At 58.4% G+C, this 21,919-nt stretch overlaps 2 protein-coding genes across 2 annotated transcripts in view; one reads left to right on the forward strand and one right to left on the reverse strand.

Moving 5' to 3' along the window:
* Positions 1-21,919, reverse strand: part of LOC132214646 (cadherin-23-like) — a 317,401-nt gene that overhangs the window by 6,963 nt on the left and 288,519 nt on the right. Inside the window, exons 22-28 of the mRNA XM_059661973.1 lie at positions 20,865-21,054; positions 20,445-20,590; positions 17,294-17,513; positions 16,222-16,374; positions 11,494-11,607; positions 8,594-8,742; positions 564-624 (exon numbers count right to left, since the gene is read on the reverse strand). Coding sequence (XP_059517956.1) covers positions 564-624; positions 8,594-8,742; positions 11,494-11,607; positions 16,222-16,374; positions 17,294-17,513; positions 20,445-20,590; positions 20,865-21,054 — 1,033 coding nt within the window. The remainder of the gene's footprint in view (positions 1-563; positions 625-8,593; positions 8,743-11,493; positions 11,608-16,221; positions 16,375-17,293; positions 17,514-20,444; positions 20,591-20,864; positions 21,055-21,919) is intronic.
* C13H10orf105 (chromosome 13 C10orf105 homolog) lies at positions 3,321-8,600 on the forward strand. Its single transcript, XM_059662461.1, has 2 exons — positions 3,321-3,683; positions 5,309-8,600. The coding sequence occupies exons 1-2, from the start codon at positions 3,395-3,397 to the stop codon at positions 5,668-5,670; spliced, it is 651 nt and encodes a 216-aa protein (XP_059518444.1). The 5' UTR covers positions 3,321-3,394; the 3' UTR covers positions 5,671-8,600.

The raw sequence follows: 21,919 nt of genomic DNA on the forward strand, positions 1-21,919 counted from the left end.
CCGGGCTGGCCCAGTGCCGTTCCCATGTCTTGTGGTAACAGCACCCCGATTTTCCGCTGGGGATCCACCCTCCCTCCCTCTCAAGTGAGTGCTTTGTGACTCATTTTGGGAAGTGGGGGCACTGCCCTGTGCCCAAGGCAACAGTGATGGTAAGGGACGGGCCCATGAGACCTGTGGGGCCATGACAATCTCTGGGGAGCTGGCACCGAAGGCTGTCCCGGCCTCACCACCCCTCTGGCGCGTCAGGGGCAGGACTGGAGGCAGGGTCTGACTGAGCTTACAGTGCCTGCTCCCCGCCCTCCGCGAGCCTCTCTCCTAGGGAACCTGGATGCTGGCAGCCCTGAATAGGGACCCGCTGGCTGCTGCAGACCATACCACTCACATGCAGCACCCGCATCTCTAACTTGGTGCAGGGGGCTGGAGAATGCCCCCATTTCTTCCCTCTGGCCCGCCCCGTGTGTACGGTACTGGGGCTCCCTCGCCTTGGCTCCCAGACCCCTGGGAGCCGAAAGAAGCTCTGCCCAGGGAAGGGCTGCCCCTGCCCTCCCAGACCACCTGCTCACCTTGGAGGATGCGGTACCACACACGCCCAAACTCGCCCTCGTCGGCGTCTGTGGCCTGTAGCTGAGGAAGGAGGATATAGAGTCAGCCTGAATGCCAGCCCACAGGGAGAGAGATGCTGTGGAGTCCCTCTCCGTCCCTCCACACACCCCAGCCTGTCCTGCCCAAGCCTGTGGCTTTCCCCGGTGGCTGGGGTGTGAGACAGGAGAGGAACGTGTCTGTCTTTCTCATCCCCCCAAGGACACCTGACTGCTGATGCCTCCAGGTTGCCCTGTCTGTGGTGGGGACCCTGCCAGCTGTTCTCTGGTCCCCTCCAGGTTCTTGGGGAGGACAGGGAGAAGGTGGGTGATGGGTCCAGGCTTGACTGGGTCAGCTCACACATCCACATGTCCCTCCTCCAGCCCTTTGAGCGCTCAGAACCTCACCCCGGGTGGTGGATTGCGTGGCTGCTTCTTGACTGGGTGACCCTGGCCAGGCCACACCTCTCTAGACCTCGGTGTTATCACCTGAGGGGGCTGGATGAGATGGTTCCCCTCATCTGATGGATCTGACAGCCCTTGGAAGGCTCCCGTCCGTCTGAGGCTGTCAGAAAATGCTTTTGTGGTCAAGGGCTAAGGGCAGGAGGAAGCAGCTGAATGCCCCAAACTAGGGCTCCACAAGAGGGGCTGGGCTCCAGGCGCAGGTCTTGGGCAGAGCCACGGCTTCTCCCCGTGTTGCGTTTCTGGGAGCTTGGGGTTCCTCAATGGAGAAGCTGCTTGAGGCTTAGGCTCCTAAGGTGGCAGCTTGTTGCCAGGGAAGCTCTGGCTTCTGGGAAGAAGGAAGGTTGGGGGAGGAGCGTGTGTGTTTGGCGGGGGGGAGAGGGGGGAGTAGTAGCGGGGTGATTATATGTGTGTGGGTGTGAGCCAGTTCTGTTCTCTGATCATGTCTATGTGTAGGTGGTGGGGGGTATGTGGGTGAGGGTGTTTGTGGGGTGTGGGATGTGTGGGGTGGGTGTATGTGTGAGGTGTGGGAGGTGTGTGGGGGTGGGAGGTGTGTGTATGTGAGGTGTGTGGTGGGTGTGTGGGCTGTGGGAGGTGTGGGGTGGGGGAATGTGTGGGGTGGGGGTATGTGTGGGGTGGGGGTATGTGTGGGGTGGGGGTATGTGTGGGGTGGGGGTATGTGTGGGGTGGGGGTATGTGTGGGGGGTGGGAGGTGTGGGGTGGGGGTATGTGTGGGGTGGGGGTATGTGTGGGGTGTGGGGTGTGGGAGGTATGTGGGGTGTGGGAGGTGTGTGGGGTGTGTGTGTATGTGAGGTGTGTGGTGGGTGTGTGGGCTGTGGGGTGTGTGGGGTGGGGGTATGTGTGGGGTGTGGGGAGAGCCACTGCCTGGAGGGTACCCAGGGGCCCACCATACTCAGGAGCACAGCCTTGGCTGCCCCTCCATCCTCAGCTTCCTGCCCTGTGATCTCTCTGACCTTTGAGAATGCCTTTCCCCCATTTCTCCACCTTCGAAGGGAAAGCGCTTTTCTGGGAGGCTGAGGGAGAAGCCTGGAAGGTGAGAGGCCCAGGGACAAAGGAGGGGAGAGGGGCCTCTGGGCTCCCAGGGCCCACCTCCCCGCCTGCTCCCCGCCCTCTGCAAGCCTCACCCGGGTAACCTGGAAGCTGGCAGGCACTGAATAGGGGCCGCTGGCTGCTGCAGACCATACCATTCAAACGTCCGATGGGGGAAGGTGAGAGCCATAGGGTGGAAGAGGCATTGAGGCCTCCCCCTTGAGTGCCCCCAGCGCCCCCGCCCCCTGAGAGGGCTCCAAGGAGACAGGCTGGAGTGCACCCTGGGAAGGCCAGGAACAGGGCTCCCCTCTCCCTCTCCCAGCCCAGTTGCCATCCCTACCCTCCTGGTGTCCCCTCCCCCAAGGCAGGGCCCAAACTCTTCTAGACAAAGCCAGGTCCAGCGGGAGTGAAGGGAGGCGCCCACTCTGCCCAGCCTGGCTGACGGAGGACAGGGCTCTGCAGAGCCCAGGGCGAGCTGGGGCCACAGGGGGCACGGGGTGCTCCTTGCGTCTTCTTGGGGCAGCTGAGAAGACCCTCTACCCGCTCTTGGAGCTGCTGAGGGCTGGCTCTGAGGTCAGTGCCTGGGGGACCGCAGGAGGTCTGGGGAGGACAGCGGGGGTGGGGGTGAGGGTGGGGGGTAGGGTGTGCTCAGACTGGGGAGGCCCTGGGCTTCTGTGGAGAGTGGAAGGCCTCATGGGGGCAGTGGCTAGTCCGAAGCCAAACAGCAACATGTGCTCCGAGGCCCTGCTCCATGGAGCTCCGAGGCAAGACAGAAGGTTCTGGACTAAGCTTCAGAGCTATGGCCAGAGCAGGGCCGCCGGGTGCCCTGCCCTCAGGGAGGTTCCACGCCTTGGTCTGGCGGAGGCCTCCTTTCCCGGAACCAGCTGGCCTGGCTGCTCAGAGGCACCGAGGGGCCGGGCAGCTGGCCTGGCGTGTGCCCAGGGAGGGGGTTTGATGCTCTCAAGCACTTCGGAATCTCTTGCTTCCAAGGGAATGACTCAGATGCTAATCACAGCCTCCTGGGTCTCTTTATTAGAGTGCTTCCCAAGGACTGAAGCCAGGACCTGTTTTGCTGGCCTCACAAGGTCTCCAGATGACGTGAAGGCCTCGAAACAACAGTAGGATTAGCGGGACTGAGACTTCTCCCTGTCAGACTGCGCTTTTCTTCCTCCCAGCCAAGCAGAGCCCAAACTCTTCTAGACAAAGCCAGGTCTAGCGGGAGAGGGAAGGGAGGCGCCCGCTCTCCCACTCTGCCCAGCCTGTCAGGGTGGAAGTGAGGGACAGCCAGGTTTTCTCCATGGGAGATGGCGGTGGGCACACGCCATCTGTCCTCCACACTCAGATTCAGGGAAGGGACAACCCGTGGCCAGAGTGCCCTCCAGGCGATGCCTGCAAGGCGGAGGTCCTGCACAGCTAGATGGGCATCAGAGTTTCCAGCTGGGAGCTGGGAGGGGTCCTGTTCTGCCTGGAAATGCTGGAAGGAGTGGTGGCAGGGAGTGGGTAGGAAGTGGGGTGGGGTGCACTGGATGCCCTTAGTCGGCCGGGCACAGGGCAAAGCTGTAGGCAGCAAGGAAGCTGGTCCTATGGCTGCTGGTGAGTGCCTGGGTGGGGACTGGGGGTGGGGGTCGGGAGGTGGGAGCGGTGGCCCTCTCCACTTCCTACCGCCTGCTGACAGGGACCCTCTGCGGCCACCTGCAACGCCTCCTGCTGAGTGTAGGTGCAGGAACACAACTGAGTTAGATCAGGCTGCAAGTTGGGGAAAGAAGGGAAATCCGCTACCCCCAGGCTCTCTGAAGTCTCCAAGAGCGAAGAGAAATAAGTGGTTATTATTGAACCATCCTTGGGGTTTCCGGTCCTGTGTTTGTGGAAGTCAGAGATCACAAAGGCTGGCCCCAAAGCGGGGGGTCACCGTTGTGTGTTTTGTTTGGCCTGCTGTAGCGTTTTAAATATTTGAAAATGCATTCCGAAGTGTTTGGAATCGCGTTTGTTTAGCCCCTACTCCTCTCTCTCAATCTCACGTTAACCGAATTTGAATTCGCTGCCAACATTTAAACCCCGGGAAAGTTTGCCTGATAATCCAGATGTCTGGCTTCTCGTGGGGAGCTGGAAGGGCTGACTGCACTGGGCCTGCCTCTGGCATTCCACCAGCCTGGCCCAGGCACCTGCCCCTCCTAGACAGGCTCACCTGCCCCTGTCCTCTGGTCACACGCTATCCACCAGCCTGGCTCTGCCAGCAGCTGTCTGTGGACCATCTGCCGTGCTCCCTCTAGTGTCATCCTATGTAATAAGAGGTGACTGGTGTTTGTGGGTTTTGAGCCCCACCCTGTCAACTCCGTTGTTCTCTGTGGGTTCTTTTCCACCTGTTCTCAGGGCAGCTCAGTGAGCCCTGGGACAGGGTTGGGAGCCAGAGGATTGGCAAGGCCCTGGGGCCAGGAGTCAGGAAACCTGGTTCTGGCCTTTCCTTGGTCACTGGCTCACAGTGTGTCCTTGGGCCTGGCCTACCCTTAGTGGGCCTCTGTTCCTCACTCGTCACGGGAGAGCCTGGGCTGTCTCGGGAAGCACCATGGGGCCAGGCAGGTGGCGTCAGGCGTGCAGTGGGCCTGGGAGAGTGTGGCGAGCTGGGGGCCAGTGCCTTATCTAACGGAGGCAGCTGCTGCTCAGCCCCAGCCACTGCGTGCCAGGCATAATTGGCTCATGTTGCCAGTGTTGAAATTTCAAGAGATATAAGATGTTCAGATATTTACGTGAAATCTCTTATTTTTTTTTTGTTGTTTGCGGTTTTTAATCACAATTTAAATTTGTAAAAATACTGCCAGAGCCAAACGAAACACACTGGTGGGCCCCTCGTTTGCAGTCCTGGCATCAGATAATTGCGAGGCTCTTTGCACCCCACACTCCAGGACTCACTCCTGCTCACAGAGCAAGTTATTGAGGAGTTGGTCTTAGATTCCAGGTTTTCAGGTCTAAGACTCTATTGTGATTCATGAGAACTGATTTTTAAAGTCCTGGCTCCTCCATTGCCGGCGGGCAGGGAGACAGCAGGAAGAGGACCCGAGTTCAGGCCAGCTCCATCGTTTTCCCGCTGTGTGACCTTAGCCTGTCGCCTCTGTGGGCCTCACTGTTTAGCAGCGCCCAGCCCCCGCCCATGTTCCCCCCCCCCCCCCCAGGCCTGGGTCCAGCCGATTTGCCTCTGAGCTTCTGTCCCATTCCTGTTGCAGGAGCCATGAGCACGGAGGGCCCCAGTCCCCTCACAACTGGCACCCCGGGGAGCCCTGTGGAGGCAGCGGCCCCCCTGCCCGTGCTCATTGCCTTGGCCTGCATCTTCCTCCTGCTGGCCTCCTGTCTGCTGTTCATGACCCTCTGCAAGCCGGCTGCACTGGACCCCAGCCGCCAGGCTCGAGAGCGCATGCCCCACCACCCCGGGAGCCCCAGCGAGCCCCAGCTCCGGCTCTGGACGCGCCTGGGCTCCCTGCGCCGCTCCCTGCACAGCTTCCGGCGTGGCCGGCCCGCACCGCCACGCTCCCTGCCGGACCACGATAACAGCCATGGCTGGGACTGCACGGAATCTACCAAGATATGACAGGCTGCCCGCCGCCACCCAGGATCTAGCCTCGGACCCTCCTCCCTCGGACACAGCCTGGCACCACAGGCTGCAGGAAGACAGCGGCCCCGACACCCTGTGTGCCTAGGCCCAAGGCCTTTCCCAGGAAGCCCTGGGAGAACACCTTCCTCTCTGCAGACCCTCCAGCCGCTGCCTGCTGAGACTGCTGGCTGGTGTGGGAAGCGGCAGCCTGAACCTTGGGCTGAGGCTTTGGAGACAACAACTGGACCCCAGGGTTCCTCTCTGGCAACCATGCACCAAGCGCCTCCAGGGAGCAGGGCCTGATTCCCAGCAGAAGGCATGCCCTCCCTCCACTGCCAAATCCAGCTCAGATTTCAGTGCAGATTGCCGAATGGCTAACGGTTCCCTCCAGCCAAGTCTAAACTGTTGACAAGGTCCTGTTCTGCCCTGGGGCCCACTCAGGGCCCAAGGCAGAGGGGAACCCAGAGACTCCTCTCGCCTTTCCTGGGCCCTGTCAGCATTGCCCAGCAATCCCTAGCAATCCCTGGGAGCAGCTGCACCCTGTGGTAGACCAGATGCCTGGGTGCCTGCTGGAAGGGTAGGGGGAGGGGCAAGTGAGGCTCCCAATACTGACCAGCCAATTGCTACCCTGGCTACTCCCCTTCAATGCACCCATGTAGTGGGATGGACCAGGAAGGGGCCGAGAATGGGTTAACCCAGCGGTTCTCAACCTGTGGGTTGCAACCCCTTTGGCGGTCGAACGACCCTTTCACAGGGGTCGCCTAAGACCATCCTGCATACCAGATATTTACATTATGATTCATAACAGTAGCAACATTGCAGTTATGAAGTAGCAATGAAAATAATTTTAGGGTTGGTTCACAACATCAGGAACTGTATTTAAAGGGCCAGAAGGTTGAGAACCACTGGGTTAACCCTTCCTGCAGAAGCCAGGCCAGTGCTGTGTCAGAGTGGCAGGAGGCACTGCCAGCCACTGAAGGTGATGCCACCTGGGCTCTGTGGACACAGCATAGTGGCTCCATGCCTCACCCAGGGAAGGCGGCGGGAGGGTCCAGACTTCTCCAGGACAGCTATGGGACTTACAGCCTGGACCACACCGGGGTTCTATCTTTTGGGTGATTGCTTCATTGACTGGCTACCTGTCTAAGCAATCCCACGGAGGGCGGCTTCTCAGAATCCCTAACTCTCCCTTCTCCTTCCAAAGCCAGGGCTCTGTGCTGTGGTTGGCTCCCACACTTGGAGAACGGGAAGAGGGGGATCTGAGGGGCCGGCCAGGGTCATCTCATGCTTGGCCATGGGGCTGCCCCCCTCCACCCTGCTGTGACCCACAATGCAGCTGGCCAGGTCTTCTCAACGAGTGAGCTCTGGTCCCACTCCTCCCAGCTCCCAAACCATCGCTGCTCCCTAGTGCTGGCTGCACAAAGCCACACGCCTCCGCCTGGGAGCTCACAGAGGGCGAGACTGCGCCCAGCCCCTCACTGGGCTCCACCCACTGGGGCACGGAAGAGTGAGGCTGGTTACTGAGTGAAGGGAGGCCCCATCTGGGTACATCCACCTGCCCCAAAGCCTAAGGAGTCCTGTCTTCCCTCAGACACCCCAGGGAGCTACTCTCTCTGCAAGCAGGCCCCGTGGAGAGGCCCATGCCCCTTCCTCCAGGTCGGGATGACATCTAGTCCTGCTTGGATGGGAACTTCCGGGAGAAGCCGGCGCCCCGAGGAAGGGGGAGAACTGGGCTGCCCCACATGCCTAGCAGGTCTCGGACTGGTCCGCTGAGTGTTGTGTAATAGAAACCAATCCTTTGGGTTTAGAAAGTGGGGCAGGCCCCCTCCCAACAGGCTGTAACTCCCTCCCCCTCCATCTCCCGGGCCTCCCTGAGACATCCCAGGACGAATTCCTCCTACAGTCAGTCCCCCATGCCACCCCCTGGTCAGAACTCCTGCTTGGCACTAGGAGTTCTCTTCCTGGAGACCCGGGGTGGGGGGTGAGGCTGCCCTGAGGCCTGAGGGAGAAGGAAAGGCCTGGCCATACCCCAGGGTAGGAGGTTTTTGGCTAGGAGGGGCTCTCCAAGCCCCCAGGAGCAGATCCAGAGGGAGAGAACCCCCCTCCTCCTCCGGGAACCAGCCAGGCCCTTGTAAATCCCCGTGGTTTTCTGGGCTCTTGGTGCCTCTGGGCGTCAGCACCGTGCTCCCAGTGCTTTCCTGCCTCCTCCTAGTCCCGAGGCAGGGTGTTGGGCGCACTCCCAGCCTCCCAAGCCCAGAGCCTGCCGCAGCGGACAGGCCCAGTTTTGCTGTGTTTGGCTCAGCCCCCAAGCTGGAAACGCTTGCAGCGGATGAAGAGGGTAATTCATTCCCGGCCTCCCCCCCCCACCCCCCCGCCCGCCCCCCTGCCCAGCGCAGAGGCCTCTGGGTGCTGGGAGGGCCCGGGCCCCACTTCCAGGCCCTCCTCTCCCTCTGCGTCTGCCCCCTTTCTTCTTGTGCCTGGTTGCTTCCCAGGAGAGGAGCTTCGGCCAAGGGCCCATGAAAGCCACTCTGTTCTGGGCAGTGCTGGGCCCTGGCTCCCTCCTCAACTCCTTTCTGGGAAAATGCGACAAGGCCATCTCCTCTCTGCTCTGAAAGGCCCACCTGGGTGGGGTGGGACAAGGCGAGGGCTGTGGGGAGGAGGGAGAAGAGGGGGCCAACGCCTCTTTTCTGTGTTTTGGGGCGGAGCCAGGGCCCTGTCCCTAATTACATAGTAACCTGGGGTCCTACTCTGTCCCAGGGAGGAGGGGGCCTGGGTCCCCCTTCCCCACGGCACTGGCTACTCCCGGGCAGCAGCTGGGCCCGCTCCTGTTTCCATCCCACCCCTCCAGGATGCCACTGAGCACGTGCACTCAGACCCGAGTGCAGCCCTGACTGCCCCCAGCCCACCAGCCACCACCTACCTGCACGATGCTGTGGCCCTCAGGGATGTCCTCGGGGACACTGGCCTCGTAGCTGCTCTGCAGGAAGATGGGCCGGTTGTCATTCACGTCCAGGACGGTGACGAACACGGTGGCGGTGCCGGTGCGCCGCTTGCCCACGGGGCCGTTGTCTGTGGGAGGTGATGGAGGATGGGCTGTTAGCTGCGGCCTGAGGGGCAAATTTCCTGGGCACATTTCCCGCTCACCCCAGCCACCGTGGCCCCTGCGGGCGGCTCTTTTCCTTCCTAGATTAGGAATGACGCTAACGACATCTAGTGTGTCCCTCAGTCTCTCACGCAGCCTGTGCAGCAGGCGCTGTTGTGATTGTTCCCGTTTTACAGAGGAGGGAGCTGAGGCGTGAAGTGGCTGGAGGGTGGCCCCCAAAAGATATGCTCACGTCAAGTCCCTGGGCGCCTGTGAATGTAAACTTACTGGGAAAAGGGTCTTTGAAGAGGGAATCAGGTTAGGGACCTAGGGATGACACGTCCTGGGCTATCAGGTGAGCTCTACGTCCAATGCCAAGGGTCCCTCTCAGAGAGGCAGAGGGAGAGCTGAGAGAGGAGAAGGCCACCTGAAGTTGGAGGGAGAGACCGGTCCTGCAGCCACAAGCCCAGAACACGTGGAGCCACCAGCCCCCAGCCGAGTCAAGGACGGGTTCTCCCTGGGGCCTCGGGAGGGAATGTGGCCCTGCTGACCCTTAACTTCTGGCCCCAGGGCCACGCGGGGGTCCATTTCTGCTCTTTGAAGCCACTGACTTTGTGGTACTTTGTCACAGCAGACCCAGGAAACAGATTCGGGTACTGAGGTCACAAACCCAGCTGCTGCCAGGCGGGCCCACAAGGCCGCTGCCCCCTGCCATACACAGTGATGGGCAGAGTGTGGCCCAGTGACACTAGATCTGATTTCTCAAGAGAAATTGAACACGAGCTTTTAAATAAAATCTGATTTTTAAATGCTCACAACGGTCATTCAATATGAAACACGAGATGGGTCAAACATGCTTAAGGGGTGGACGTGGTCGGTGGGCCCGCTACACTCCGGGATGTGGGCCCTGCTGGATTTCTAAGCCTAAGGTAGCTGGGGGTCCTTCCCCTTCAGCTCCCGGCAGGAAGCTGAGCTGGGGAGGTGGCTCAGCCCCAGGGCAGCTGTTGAATCATTCTTCCTGGAGGAAGGAGCTGTGACCAAGCTGCATGTCTCGGCAAGGACAGTCACCCCAGAGCTCCTCCCAGGCTTCCGCCGGGCAGCGAGAGTTGCCTGAGGACCAGTGGTGACCCTTCCCCAGGCCAGCTGACACGTGCTGGGATGCAGTCACCCAGCCTGAGTCATCTCCTCCTCCCACTGCCTCGGGGGTCGCACTTACTCGCCCCGGCTGGGGACAGTGTGAGCTGGCAGGCCCATAAAAGGCCGGAGCCTGAGCCCTGTCCTGCCAGCCAGTGCTCCTCATGAAGGCTGGACTCAGTGGGGAGATGGGTCCCCAGAGGGCGGTGTGGCTGCCCAGGGTGGGAGCAGAGCAAGGCAGAGGGAAGATGCGTGGGCGTGGGCAGGCTGGGGAGGGACTGCGCTGGAAAGAGTGAGGCCAGAGAGCACATTCCCTTTCCACCCAGAGCTCAGTGCAAACACTGAACTGGGTGCTTCTGGGAGGGCCAGGGCCCGCAGGGAGGCAGAGGTCTCATCATGCCCTCCTTCCTACCCAGAGCCCCCAGGGGCCCCTGCTGTCTGGAAACTGAAGCCTGAACTTCCACTGCTGCCTCTACCTGATTGCAGTCCCTTCCCCAATATATGCCACACTAAAGAGAGCAAAGGGGACAAAGACAGACACAGACACAGACAGACACACACACACACACACACACATACACATACGCTCTGTCCCACCTCCAGACCCTTGCATGGGCTGGCTCCTCTGCCTGAATGCCCTCCCTGCTTCTCCTGGTACTGAAACCTCACCTGGCCTTCAAGCTGGTGGTGGGTCTGCCTCATTTCTCCCCATAAGCACCATCCTGCCCTTAGGTAAGTCCATGCCCTAAAGGTTGCTCCAAGAACCACCCTTCCTGCCTCTGAGGCCTGGGGTTCCAGGTGGGTCTGACTATCCGCCCCCCCCACCCCCCGGCCTCCAGGAACAGGCATGCGATTTAGGCCTAAGCCACCAGCACGCCTCACCCTCTTGGCCATGACCAGGGGGTCAGGGACAGGCACTGGGGCAGGTGGAACTAATCAGAGTTCCTTCCAGGCTTCCGCTGGGAGACTGGGAAGAGACAAGTGCTATCTCCTGCTGCTACACTTGAACCCAAGAGGATTGAGGCTGGGGCTGCAGCAGCTATTTGTCTCCATGTGAGGCAAAGGCAGAGCCAGGCCACAAAGGGAGATTGAGGCCTGGTGGCATCCCCTGAGCCCCAGATCGTCATACCTGAAGTTCCATCTATCTCCCGGCAGACTGGTTCTGTGAACTCATATTCCTGAAGTCAGTTTATTTTTGAAATTTGCAACTAACTGATCCAATGGTATTCCCTGATGTCATCTCCTCCAAGAAGCCTTCTTTGATCACCCCCACTCCCCCCACCACATTTCCACCACCCTTTGTGCCACTGTTCTTGGGTCGTCCCTTCTCCCTTTCTGCTTTGTTTGGCCTGGTTCTGCAGTGATTTGTCCACATGCTGGCCTTTCATTTGGCTCTCATGTGACTCCCACCACACCATCTTAGTGTTGTGCACATAGCACCGGGCACTGAGCCTCATGCCTGGAAACTACTCAGTCATATGTCGATATCTGGCCACCCTTTCTCCACTGGCATCAGGGCAGAACCGCTGGCTCAAGGCCTGGCACCTCATGTGAACTCTGCCCAGAGCAGCCGTGTGTGGTGTGCAGGGAGGGCCGGTGCGTACCAATGGCCTCCAGGACGAGTGTGTACGCGGCCGTGGTCTCCCGGTCCAGGTTCACCACTGTTCTCACCACGGCATCGCGGTAGCCAACGCTGAACTTCCCATCCACGTTTCCACCTGTGGGCAAAAGAGAACGAAGCTTCGGTCAGGAAACGGGGCTCCTGGTTAGAGAAAGGGAGGGGGCACCCACCTTGGGTTCTGAGCCCCAACACTAGAGGTGGTCCATCTGCCCACTCGGTGCTGCCTGAGAAGAGGGTTCTGGGGGGCCCTGATGAGGGTGTGGCCTGAGTGGGCTTAGGCGGGGGTGCAAATGCCTGAAATCACAAGGGTCTACCTGACATTCATTGAGCACCTACTGTGGGCCATTCTGTTTCATGTCCATGATCACTGTCTCCATGTCTCAGACAAGGACACACTCCTTTAATGAGGTTATGTGCGGTGCTCTGGGTGAGTCACCTATTTGGGGTGTAGGACTCAAGTCCAGCCGTTTGCTCCCCAGCCCGTGTCCTTCACCATTCGGTTAGCTGCCTGTCCCATAGGTGTCTGAGCAGTTAAGCTGGGCTGGGGCTTTTTTAAAAATATATATATATATTTATTGATCTTTTACAGAGAGGAAGGGAGAGGGATAGAGAGTTAGAAACATCGATGAGAGAGAAACATTGATCAGCTGCCTCCTGCACACCCCCTACTGGGGATGTGTCTGCAACCAAGGTACATGCCCTTGACCGGAATCAAACCTGGGAGTCTTCAGTCCACAGGCCGACACTCTAGCCACTGAGCCAAACTGGTCAGGGCAGGGCTGGGGCTTTTATTTATTTTTATTTTTATTTTTTTCTTATTCATACTTTTATTTTTTGTACCCAAGCAATACATGTCAATAAAGCACAAACTGGCAGCAGCATTGAGGCCCACAAAGCCACATCCCCATTGCCATGGAAGGCCCCCACAACGTTGTGACCTGTGTACAGAAGTTTCTCAAAATCATATCTGTTGGTAGTTCCTGCTGATACAGACCATGATTTCAAACCTGCTAGACGGGACCTTTTTTTCTTTTTTCTTTTCTATTTTCTTTTCTCTAAATTATTTCTTAAAGTGTTACAAAGAGTATTACACATGTCTCCTTTTTCCCCCTCTTGACATTTCCCCAGCTTCCCCCACCCCCCAGGGTCTTGTGTCCATTGGTTATTCTCATATGCATGCATACAATTCCTTTGGTTGATCTCCCACACCCCCCCAACCCTCCCCAGGGTTCCCACTGTAGTTTGACAGTCTGCTCAATGCTGCTCTGCCTCTGTATCCATTTTTGTTCATCAGTCTATAATGGTCCTTATTATCCATAAATGAGTGAGTTCATGTGGTATTTTTCTCAGATTCCTAGGGGCCGTCCCAGCCTCGCCGGGGCCGTCTCAGCCTCACATGGGCTGTCTCAACCTCACATGGGCCATCTCAACCTCACATGGGCTGTCTCAACCTCACCGGGGCCATCTCAGCCTCACAGGGGCCATCCCAGCCTCACAGGGGCCATCCCAGCCTCACATGGGCCGTCTCAACCTCACATGGGCTGTCTCAACCTCCCTGGGGCCGTCTCAGCCTCACTGGGCCCGTTTCAACCTCACCGGGGCTGTCTCAACCCCACCGGGGCCATCCCAGCCTCACTGGGGCCGTCTCACCTCACAGGGGCCGTCCCAGCCTCTCGGGGGCCGTCCCAGCTCTACGGGGGCCGCCTCAGCCCTACGGGGGCTGCCTCAGCCTCATGGGGGCCGTCTCGGCCTCACAGGGGCCGTCTCAGCAACACAAAGTTTGGAATTCTGTCCTTTGTTGGGCGGCTCCTTGCTGGACAAAATCTCCAGGCGTTCCTGGTGGCTGAATATATGGTATGCTTACTTGGATTTCGTTTTCCACCAAGTGCACAGACTGCCTGTCTGCCGTCTCCCAGTGTCCCATGTGAGACTGGATCTGGTGGACCTGCCTGTGCGTTTGCTGGTACAGCGGTTCCACGTCGCCGGCCCAGCCGGGTCCGGCTCCGGCTTCCTCCGAACCTGATTCTGCTTCTTGAGTGTGTCCCTTATGTATGCGAGGAGTTGAAATCTGCATTCTGCTGGGCTGGGCTGCAAAAGCACCGGTGGTTCTCTTTGTGCCACTAGTACAGCTTGGTTGGGGATGTAAATTGAGTAGGGCAGGGTCCCCGGGAATCACCAGGGCGGAGCAAGGGGCAATGGCCTCTCAGCGACTCCTCGCCTCTCCGTGACTCAGCGACTCTCGTCCCCGAGTGCCGGCAGGCAGCTCCACGAGACAGCCACTCTCGCTCTCTGGCCCGTTGCAAGGCCGTCCTGCCTCTCCTCGTAGGGGTCTGGGGCCCTCAGAATTCCACCCCAAACAAGCTCAGTGGACTCGAGAGTCTGCAGCCCCTTCCGATCGAAAAAAACCGTGCATCCAGTTGCAGCCCGCCTGGCGTGCGATTCTGTACCTCCGTTCTTGGAGCCTCTGCACAACCTACTCAGTCTCAATGCTCTTCTTTCTTTCCTTCCAGTCGTAGAGCTTCCACTGGGCCAGCTTTCCCATGGTTCTGAATGACAGCTGTTTGTCTTATAGTTGGTAGTCTCGATGTTGTTGTGGGAGGCAGCATGCACATGTCTGTACCTTACGCCGCCATCTTGGTTCTCAGGGCTGGGGCTTTTAAATGTGGCCTGGGTCTTTGGGGGTGGCTGAGCATTCTCCAGGTCCCTGATCTCAGGTTCTCTGAGTAGGGGCTCCCAGAGGCTCGAGTGAAAAGTACGGGCAGGTGGACAGGAGACAGGTACTACTGAGTCTTCCTGGTTCTGGGGCAGGTGGGGGAGTGTGAGGTCTCCTTCCTGAAGTAGCAGGGAGCCAGGAAAGGACTCCAGAACAATGTGGAGACCCCTCCCCTGCTATTGGCAGGCAGTGTGGTGCTCTGGGCAGCAGAGGGCGCCACTGCACTGGATTTGGGCTACCTGGGAACAGGATGCTGTGGGCTACTCCAAGAAGGTGCAAAATTAAAATCTGAGAATCCCAGGGCTGGGAGGGCTCTCAGGTGAGCAGGAACAGGCCACCTCAGGGAAGTCATCCTGTGGGCCAGTACCATACGCTCCCTTGTTCTGACATGGTTGCCCCTGGGGGAAACCCCTCCCCTCAAGTCTCCAGTATCGGCTCCCCAGTCTGGCTCGGAGGGGGCGGGGGAGGAACTAAGACACAAGCAATGGGCCGAAACTGGTTTGGCTTGGTGGATAGAGCATCAGCCTGCAGACTGAAAGGTCCCAGGTTTGATTCCGGTCAAGGGCATGTACCTTGGTTGCAGGCACATCCCCAGTAAGGGTGTGCAGGAGGCAGCTGATCGATGTTTCTCTCTCATCGATGTTTCTAACTATCTCTCTCCCTTCCTCTCTGTAAAAAATCAATAAAATATATTAAAAAAAAAAAAAAAGACACAAGCAGTGGTGGGGCTGAACCACGCTGGTGCCGTGTGGGGGTCTTGATAACTGGGCCTCCCCAGGGCAGTGTGGAGGACCAGACTGGGAGGAGAGGGCCTGAGGGGGGTGGACCCCTTTATGGGGGGAAGGAGGAAAGCATCTGAAAGGGGGAGAGAGGCTGAGGGCTGGGAGGTCATCTTGGTGCAGCAAGTTGTAGGTGGGCTGCGAGCCCAGGATTCCTTGTTCTAGGGGAGAGGCGTCAGGGACCCTGGTATGTGTATTGTAGATGTGTGCACACACATATGTGCATATATGAACATGTGTGTGATATGGCTGCAGGAAGACTGAACCAGTAAAATGGCCAAGGGAGGGCTCAGGAATGTGAAAGGCCTATCCCCCATCCACACGCATGCCAGCGCCTCAGGGACTCCACCGACTGAAGCGTGCTGGGACACTGTTCTAATCCAGGAATGACTAACACACGGCATGCTGCCTCCACAAAGCCTCCTGTCATGGCAGACACCACTCATCGGTCACGGCTCCTCATAATATTTCTGCACAGCTCTTCAAGTGGCGGCAACTTGACATTCTGAGCTACAACTATTTCATTTAGAGAGATCTATACCATCTGTCTCTAAACCAGTGGTTCTCAACCTTCCTAATGCCGCGACCCTTTAATACAGTTCCTCATGTTGTGGTGACCCCCAACCATAAAATTATTTTCGTTGCTACTTCATAACTGTAATTTTGGTACTGTTACGAATCATAATGTAAATATCTGATATGCAGGATGTATTTTCATTGTTACAAATTGAACCTAATGAAAGCATAGTGATTAATCACAAAAACAATATGTAATTATATGTGTTTTCCGATGGTCTTAGGCGACCCCTGTGAAAGGGTCATTCGACCCCCAAAGGGGTCGCGACCCACAGGTTGAGAACCGCTGCTCTAATCGAAGGGGAATTTTCTTCTTAAGTGAAGGGCCCCCCCGAGAAGGACAAGGCCACATTCCTCCAGCCTGCTTCGTCACCCTAACACGGGGTGTGGGGAGCAGGGCTCCTCCCAGGAGTCACTGGCTCCACCTCCCTCTACTGAACCTTGGTAAGTCCTCTCACCCCTATGAGATTCAGGAGGCCCCTGGAGACCCAGCTCCAAAGCCCTTGGGCAACGCCAAGAGCAAATCCTCAGGGAGGCTCTAGCAGGGGCTAACCCAATGTCAAGGTTGGGTCTTCCCCCCCCCCCCCCCTGGCCCCAGCCCAGCAGGCAGAGCGCCTGGGAGGGGGTGGCGGCAGGCACGCACCTGTGATGAAGTAGCTGAGCTCCGCGTTGAGGCCCACGTCGTTGTCGGTGCAGTTCAGCCAGACCACACGGAAATCCCGCGGCACGTCCTCGGACACGGAGACGTTGTACACGGCCGGGAAGAAGGTGGGCGTCTCGTCGTTCACGTCCAGCACTGCGGGCAGAGTCGGCACACGGGGCTGGGCCTGGCTGCTGTGCCAGCCCACCCAGCTCCGAGGCATGGCTCACACCACAGGCCGATGGGAAATGGGAGTCAGAACCTCCCGCTCGTGAGTCGTGAGCCGAGGGCGCCGCGCTGGCTGGGCCAGGACAGAGCTGACCAGAACCCCACACCCTCCGGCAGTCCCTGTCCCCCGGGGCTGCTGCTCCTGCTGTCCCAGGGAGCAGGCCACCTCTTGCCCATGACACTCGACACTTATTTCAGGGCTATTCCTGGCCCTCTGGCAACAGCTCATGCCAATGTACCAGTTCTGTTGCGAAAATTAAAGATGTAGCCGGAGTGGGTGAGAATATTGGCCCCCTAACCCTAACCCTAACCCTAACCCAGTAGAGGGCGGAGACTGCGGGCATGATGGAGAGGGCCGAGGGGAGGGGGAGTCTCAGGACGTCGGGGAATCCCAGCTGCCCTCCTCCCAGGGCGACCCCTTTCCATGGAGATTCCAGGCACGCGGGAGGGGAAGGGTCCCTTTGCATCTCCAAATAAAAACGCGGCCCTCAAAGGAGAGAGGGCCCTGCCACCTCCCCAGGCTGTTCCTGACCCTGAGGGCCCCGCCCCGTCCAAGCCCTCTCTGCTGTGGCCGGGACCAAAGAGGGGGGCCTTGGCAGTGGGTCCAGGCCGCCCACTCTCCTGGGCTCCGGGACACTGAGTCGTGGCCAGGTGGGGAGAGGGTGGCTCGCTGGCTTTTCCACTTGGTGGAGAAGGGAAGGCTCTGCTGTGCTGAGTGGCTCCAGGTGCGGCCCTATTGATTGGCATGATGGCCTGTGCCCACCTGGACAGTGGACAGCAGGGGGACACGCAGGCTTCCCACGCCGCCCATGTGCTCAGCACCCAGCAGGAGCAGCCGCGCTCTCACCTCGGATGGTGAGCGTGCTGGTGGAGCTCTTGGTGGGCGTGCCCGCGTCGGTAGCCACCACCCGCAGCTGGTACTGGGCGATGCGCTCGCGGTCCAGCTCGGTGGTGGTGACCACCACGCCGCTGCTGCTGTTGATGAGGAAGTCCATGCGGGGCATGCCCACCTGCATGCGGTAGGACACCAGCCCGTTCAGGCCCTCGTCCAGGTCGATGGCCACCACCTGAGGGAGGGGAGGGGCCGTGTGAGGAGTGGGGACACCAGGACTGATGCTTCTCCCCCGAGAGGTGTCCCCTCCTTCCCACGGACCTATGCTCACCTCCAGCCGAACATACCTGCTCCCCAGAGAGCCTCAGGCCGGGCCACTGCCCCCAACGCACCCTGCCAGGTGCCCTCTAAGGGGCAGCATGTCAGAGCTAGAAGGTGCCAGACGCTCCAAGTGGGGCCGGGGGTGGGGTGGGGAAGGGATGTTTTAGAACAAGAGCCCAGTCCCCACAACTTTCCCCCTTCCGAACCCTGCTTTCCCGGCTAGGAAGCCCACAGGTTCACCTCAGCTGGCTCAGACCCTCCAAACCCTGCAGTGTGCGGCAGTTGCCCTCACCCTCCGGCCCGACGCTGGCTCGGAGCAGCCGTTCCTGCTCAGACCCCCTGGATATCGTGTGGGCTCAACTACAGACAACGCCCAGCTGCCAGGACCCCCGCCTCTGCTTTGTTTTGATTTGAAAATAAGATGATATCAGGGCCCATTTTCAAAAGTCATTCGAAGATTTGATTTTTTAAAAGCCATTGAGCCTGGCTGGTGAGCCAAGAGGTCCCGGGTTCGGTTCCTGGTCAGGGCAGGCTTGATCCCCACTGCGGGGCGTGCAGGAGGCAGCTGATTAATGTGTCTCTCTCATCAACGTTTCTATCTCTCTCTCTCCCTATCTAAAAATATCAATTAAAACATATTTTTAAAAAATAAAATAGAAAAAGCCATTGCAAGCCTCCTCCCAAATCCCTACACTCTTCCCAGATGCACTTCCAGTTCTTACGAGAGATCCTGACTCAAGACCCTCCCTGATATGTTGAAATTTTTATGAAAGAGAATTCAAGACGTTTGAAATAAATGTGTAATAATAACTAAAATAAGAGCTTTGCATCAAGACAAGGCTCTCAGGATCGAAAGGCAATGGCAAGGTCATCTGGTCTAATTCACACCAGCAAGCTGGACAAGAGGGTGTCCAGACTCAGCTTGAATGCTCCGCTGGATGGAGGGCTCATTCCTTCTGGATTGTTCTGCTCACAGCTCTAGTCCCTCGAGGACGTTCTGCACATCCAGCAGAAATCATTATCGGCTGAGGTTGTAGAGGGAGCCTGGGAACCACACGCCGCAAGCTAGAATCCTCTTGCTGCATCCGAACTCTGTTTCCAAATGACACACCCCAGCTCCTTCCACTGCCTTCTCAGGGCTCTGAGCCGGCTCCTCTGTGAACTCAGAGGCCGTGCTGGGAGGCCTCTCCTTCCTCTGTGAGCCTTGGAGAACCAGGTTTAGGGCTCATCCTCTCTCCGTCCTCCCGCCCCCTCCTATCTGTGGAGACTTAGCCTCCGGGACTGACTGCTGTTCCCTGGATCGAGGCTCCCCCTGCTGGGAGTTTGGGGAGAATATGCTGCTAGAGCAGTGGTTCTCAACCTTCCTAATGCCGCGACCCTTTAATACATACAGTTCCTCATGTTGTGGTGACCCCCAACCATAAAATTATTTTCGTTGCTACTTCATAACTGTAATTTTGCTACTGTTATGAGTCGTAATGTAAATATCTGATACGCAGGATGTATTTTCATTGTTACAAATTGAACATAATTAAAGCACAGTGATTAATCACAAAAACAATATGTAATTATATATGTGTTTTCCGATGGTCTTCGGCGACCCCTGTGAAAGGGTCGTTCGACCCCCAAAGGGGTCGCGACCCACAGGTTGAGAACCGCTGTGCTAGAGACTTAATGCTCCCTGGATCAATGTAGTCAAAGAACACCATTGATCTCCTTTTATAGATGAAGAAACTGAGGCACAGTGGGCCTGCAGGGCATCGCCAAGGCTACCACTCTGGCATCCTGACGAACACCCGTCTTCTTCTCTGAATGGGATCAGGCTAACCCTTTGCTCCCGCATCCCGTCTCTCAGGTATAAACGCTCATGGTAGACACAGCACGAGACCATCAGCTACCACGCGCTCCCCACAGTCTAAGTGCCGGGCTGCTTTCCACTGTGTCTGGCCGAATCCCTACAGCACAGCCAGGCAGGTACTGTTATGATCCCCATTTCACAGGTGATAAAACGGAGGCTCAGAGAGATTAAGTCACTTATTCCAAGTCACCCAGCACAGGGGCAGCGGGATTGGGATCCACACCCCTACTGGTCAGACTCCAAAGCCCACGCTCCTGGTTGTAAGGGCCTTTGGGTTTCTAAAAGGGCATCATCTCCCTGAAACCAGCACCTTCAGGGCCTCCCTGACCAGCAGGGTGGTGGGGCAGGAGGCCGAGGGGCTGGGTTCAACATTAGGCCCTACCCCTTCATGGCCACAGGAACTTGGACGAGTTTCCTAAGTTTCTTACAAAATGGGGAGAATCCCATCCACTGTGTGAAACTACTTGGGCGTCACAGGCAAGCACAGGAGAGGGGCTGCCCCATGGAGGCAGGACTCATGGACTACACATATCCAACCTTCTCAGTGTTCTAGAACCACCTACAGCCTTGGGGTATTGAGGGTTTGGGGCTAGACCTCTATAATCAGGCCCCGAGAAACTCTCTGATCTGGCTTCCCAGGATTCTCTCTGCCTCCCTCTCTCTCCCCTGCCTCTGTTTCTGTCTTTGTCCATCTCCTGTGGTCCTGTCCCTCCACCTCTCCAAATCCACGTGTCCTTCAAGACCCAGCTCAAGCGCCTCCTCCTCCAGGAAGCCTTCCAGCCCCGTCTCTCAGAACACTGGCTCTCCACGCCTGGCACAGATGTGTCCTGTCTTGGATTGTGGGAGACTGTGGTCTGCGCTGGCCTCCTCTGACTTGCCCCTGCAAAGCGCTCAGCACAAGGCTGGCCCCTGCTGCCCATCGCTGGCAGGTCAGGACGAGCTGAGGGAGACAGACAGCAGCCTCTCAGGTCAGAGAGAGAAGCTCACCTGGTAGACGGAGACCCCCGCAGGGGTGCCTTCAAGTACCTCAGCCACAAAAGGCAGGTTTTGAAAGATGGGGTCGTTGTCATTGAGGTCCAAGAGGTTCACAAACACCGTGGCACTGCTCGTAGCTCTCAGAGGGGGCCTGCCACCTGGGGGGTTCAGGGAGGGGGGCAAGGAGAGGGAAAGAGGGGTGCAGGAGAAAAAGGCCAGGGAGAAGACAAGTGGGGAGAGGGGCAGGCTCAGTGACCCCTCCAGGGAGCAGCCTGGGCCTGGCACCTCTAATCCCCTCTGCCCCCTGAGGGTGCTCTGGGGAGGGTCTCAACTGGGCCGTGGGTATTACTCCACTCTTAGTGACAGCCCCAGAGGACAGGTGTGGTCCCGCCCCAGCCCGGGTGTGGGGCGGTGAGGGCGTGAGGGACGTACAGTCTGTGACGGAGATGATGATCTTGCGCATGAGCTCTGCTTCGTGGGGGTCAGGGTTCTCCCGGTCCAGCATGACGTGGGTGGTGCGGATCTTGCCCGTGCTGCTGTTGATGCTGTAGAACTTGTTAGGCGGCTGGATGCTATACACCAGGGTGCCGTTCTCCCCCAGGTCCGGGTCCACGGCCACCACCTGCCGGGAGCGGGGGCGTGGTCTGAGTTCACAGGCCAGTCCTGGGCTCCCCACTCAGACCCAGGCAGTGGGGCTCCCTCCTGGCTTGAGCAGGGAGGCCCATGGGGTTTGGGAGGGGGAAGGTCAGAGGATGAATCAGCAGTGGAAGTCCTGGGCTCCTTGGCTTCTTGACCCCAGTGTGGGCCTTAGGTAAGCTCCGTCCCCCACTTAGCCTTGGTCTTCTGACCCTAAAGGCAACACCTAGCACACACCAGCTCACAGAGGCCCCCAGTCTCTCGTAAACGCCAGGCCCTCTCCACGGACTGTCAACAGCCTGGCGAGGCAGAGACCTATAATTATGCCTATTTCACAGATAAGGCCCAGCAAGGCTCCCAGTCTCTTAGCCTGGAAGAGGTTTTGGGCCCCTTACTATCAGGACATCCGAACATGTGGGGTAACAGGTGTGTGGGCTCTGGGAAGACAGGGGCCCCAGGAAATCCATAATGATGGAATTCGGGGTGAGGCTGGGAGGTGCTGGAAACCCGAGGCTGAGCTTTTGGCAGGATTTGTAAGCCTGGATTTGGGAACTGGGTTCCTCATCATCAAATCCTCTTTTCATTCCTTTGGAGCTTTGGATTGTGGGGCACTTTGACAAGGATAAGGCCTCTGTGACACCAAGAATGACAGGGCACGGGAAGGGAGCCATGGGCAAGCCAGCCAGTCTGGGACAGTCGGGGCTGGGGAGGGGATGCTGGAGGAGGGATCAGGCTGGCTCCCTGCAGGTAGGGAATGCCATCCCCGGGGGCGGGGGGGGGGGGGGGGGGGTCATGGGGCAGGAGTCCCAGACACTCTGGGCCCTTTAACCTTCCAGCCCCCTTGGTTCCCA

This window comes from Myotis daubentonii, chromosome 13 (assembly GCF_963259705.1).
Source record: "Myotis daubentonii chromosome 13, mMyoDau2.1, whole genome shotgun sequence".
Taxonomy (NCBI): domain Eukaryota; kingdom Metazoa; phylum Chordata; class Mammalia; order Chiroptera; family Vespertilionidae; genus Myotis; species Myotis daubentonii.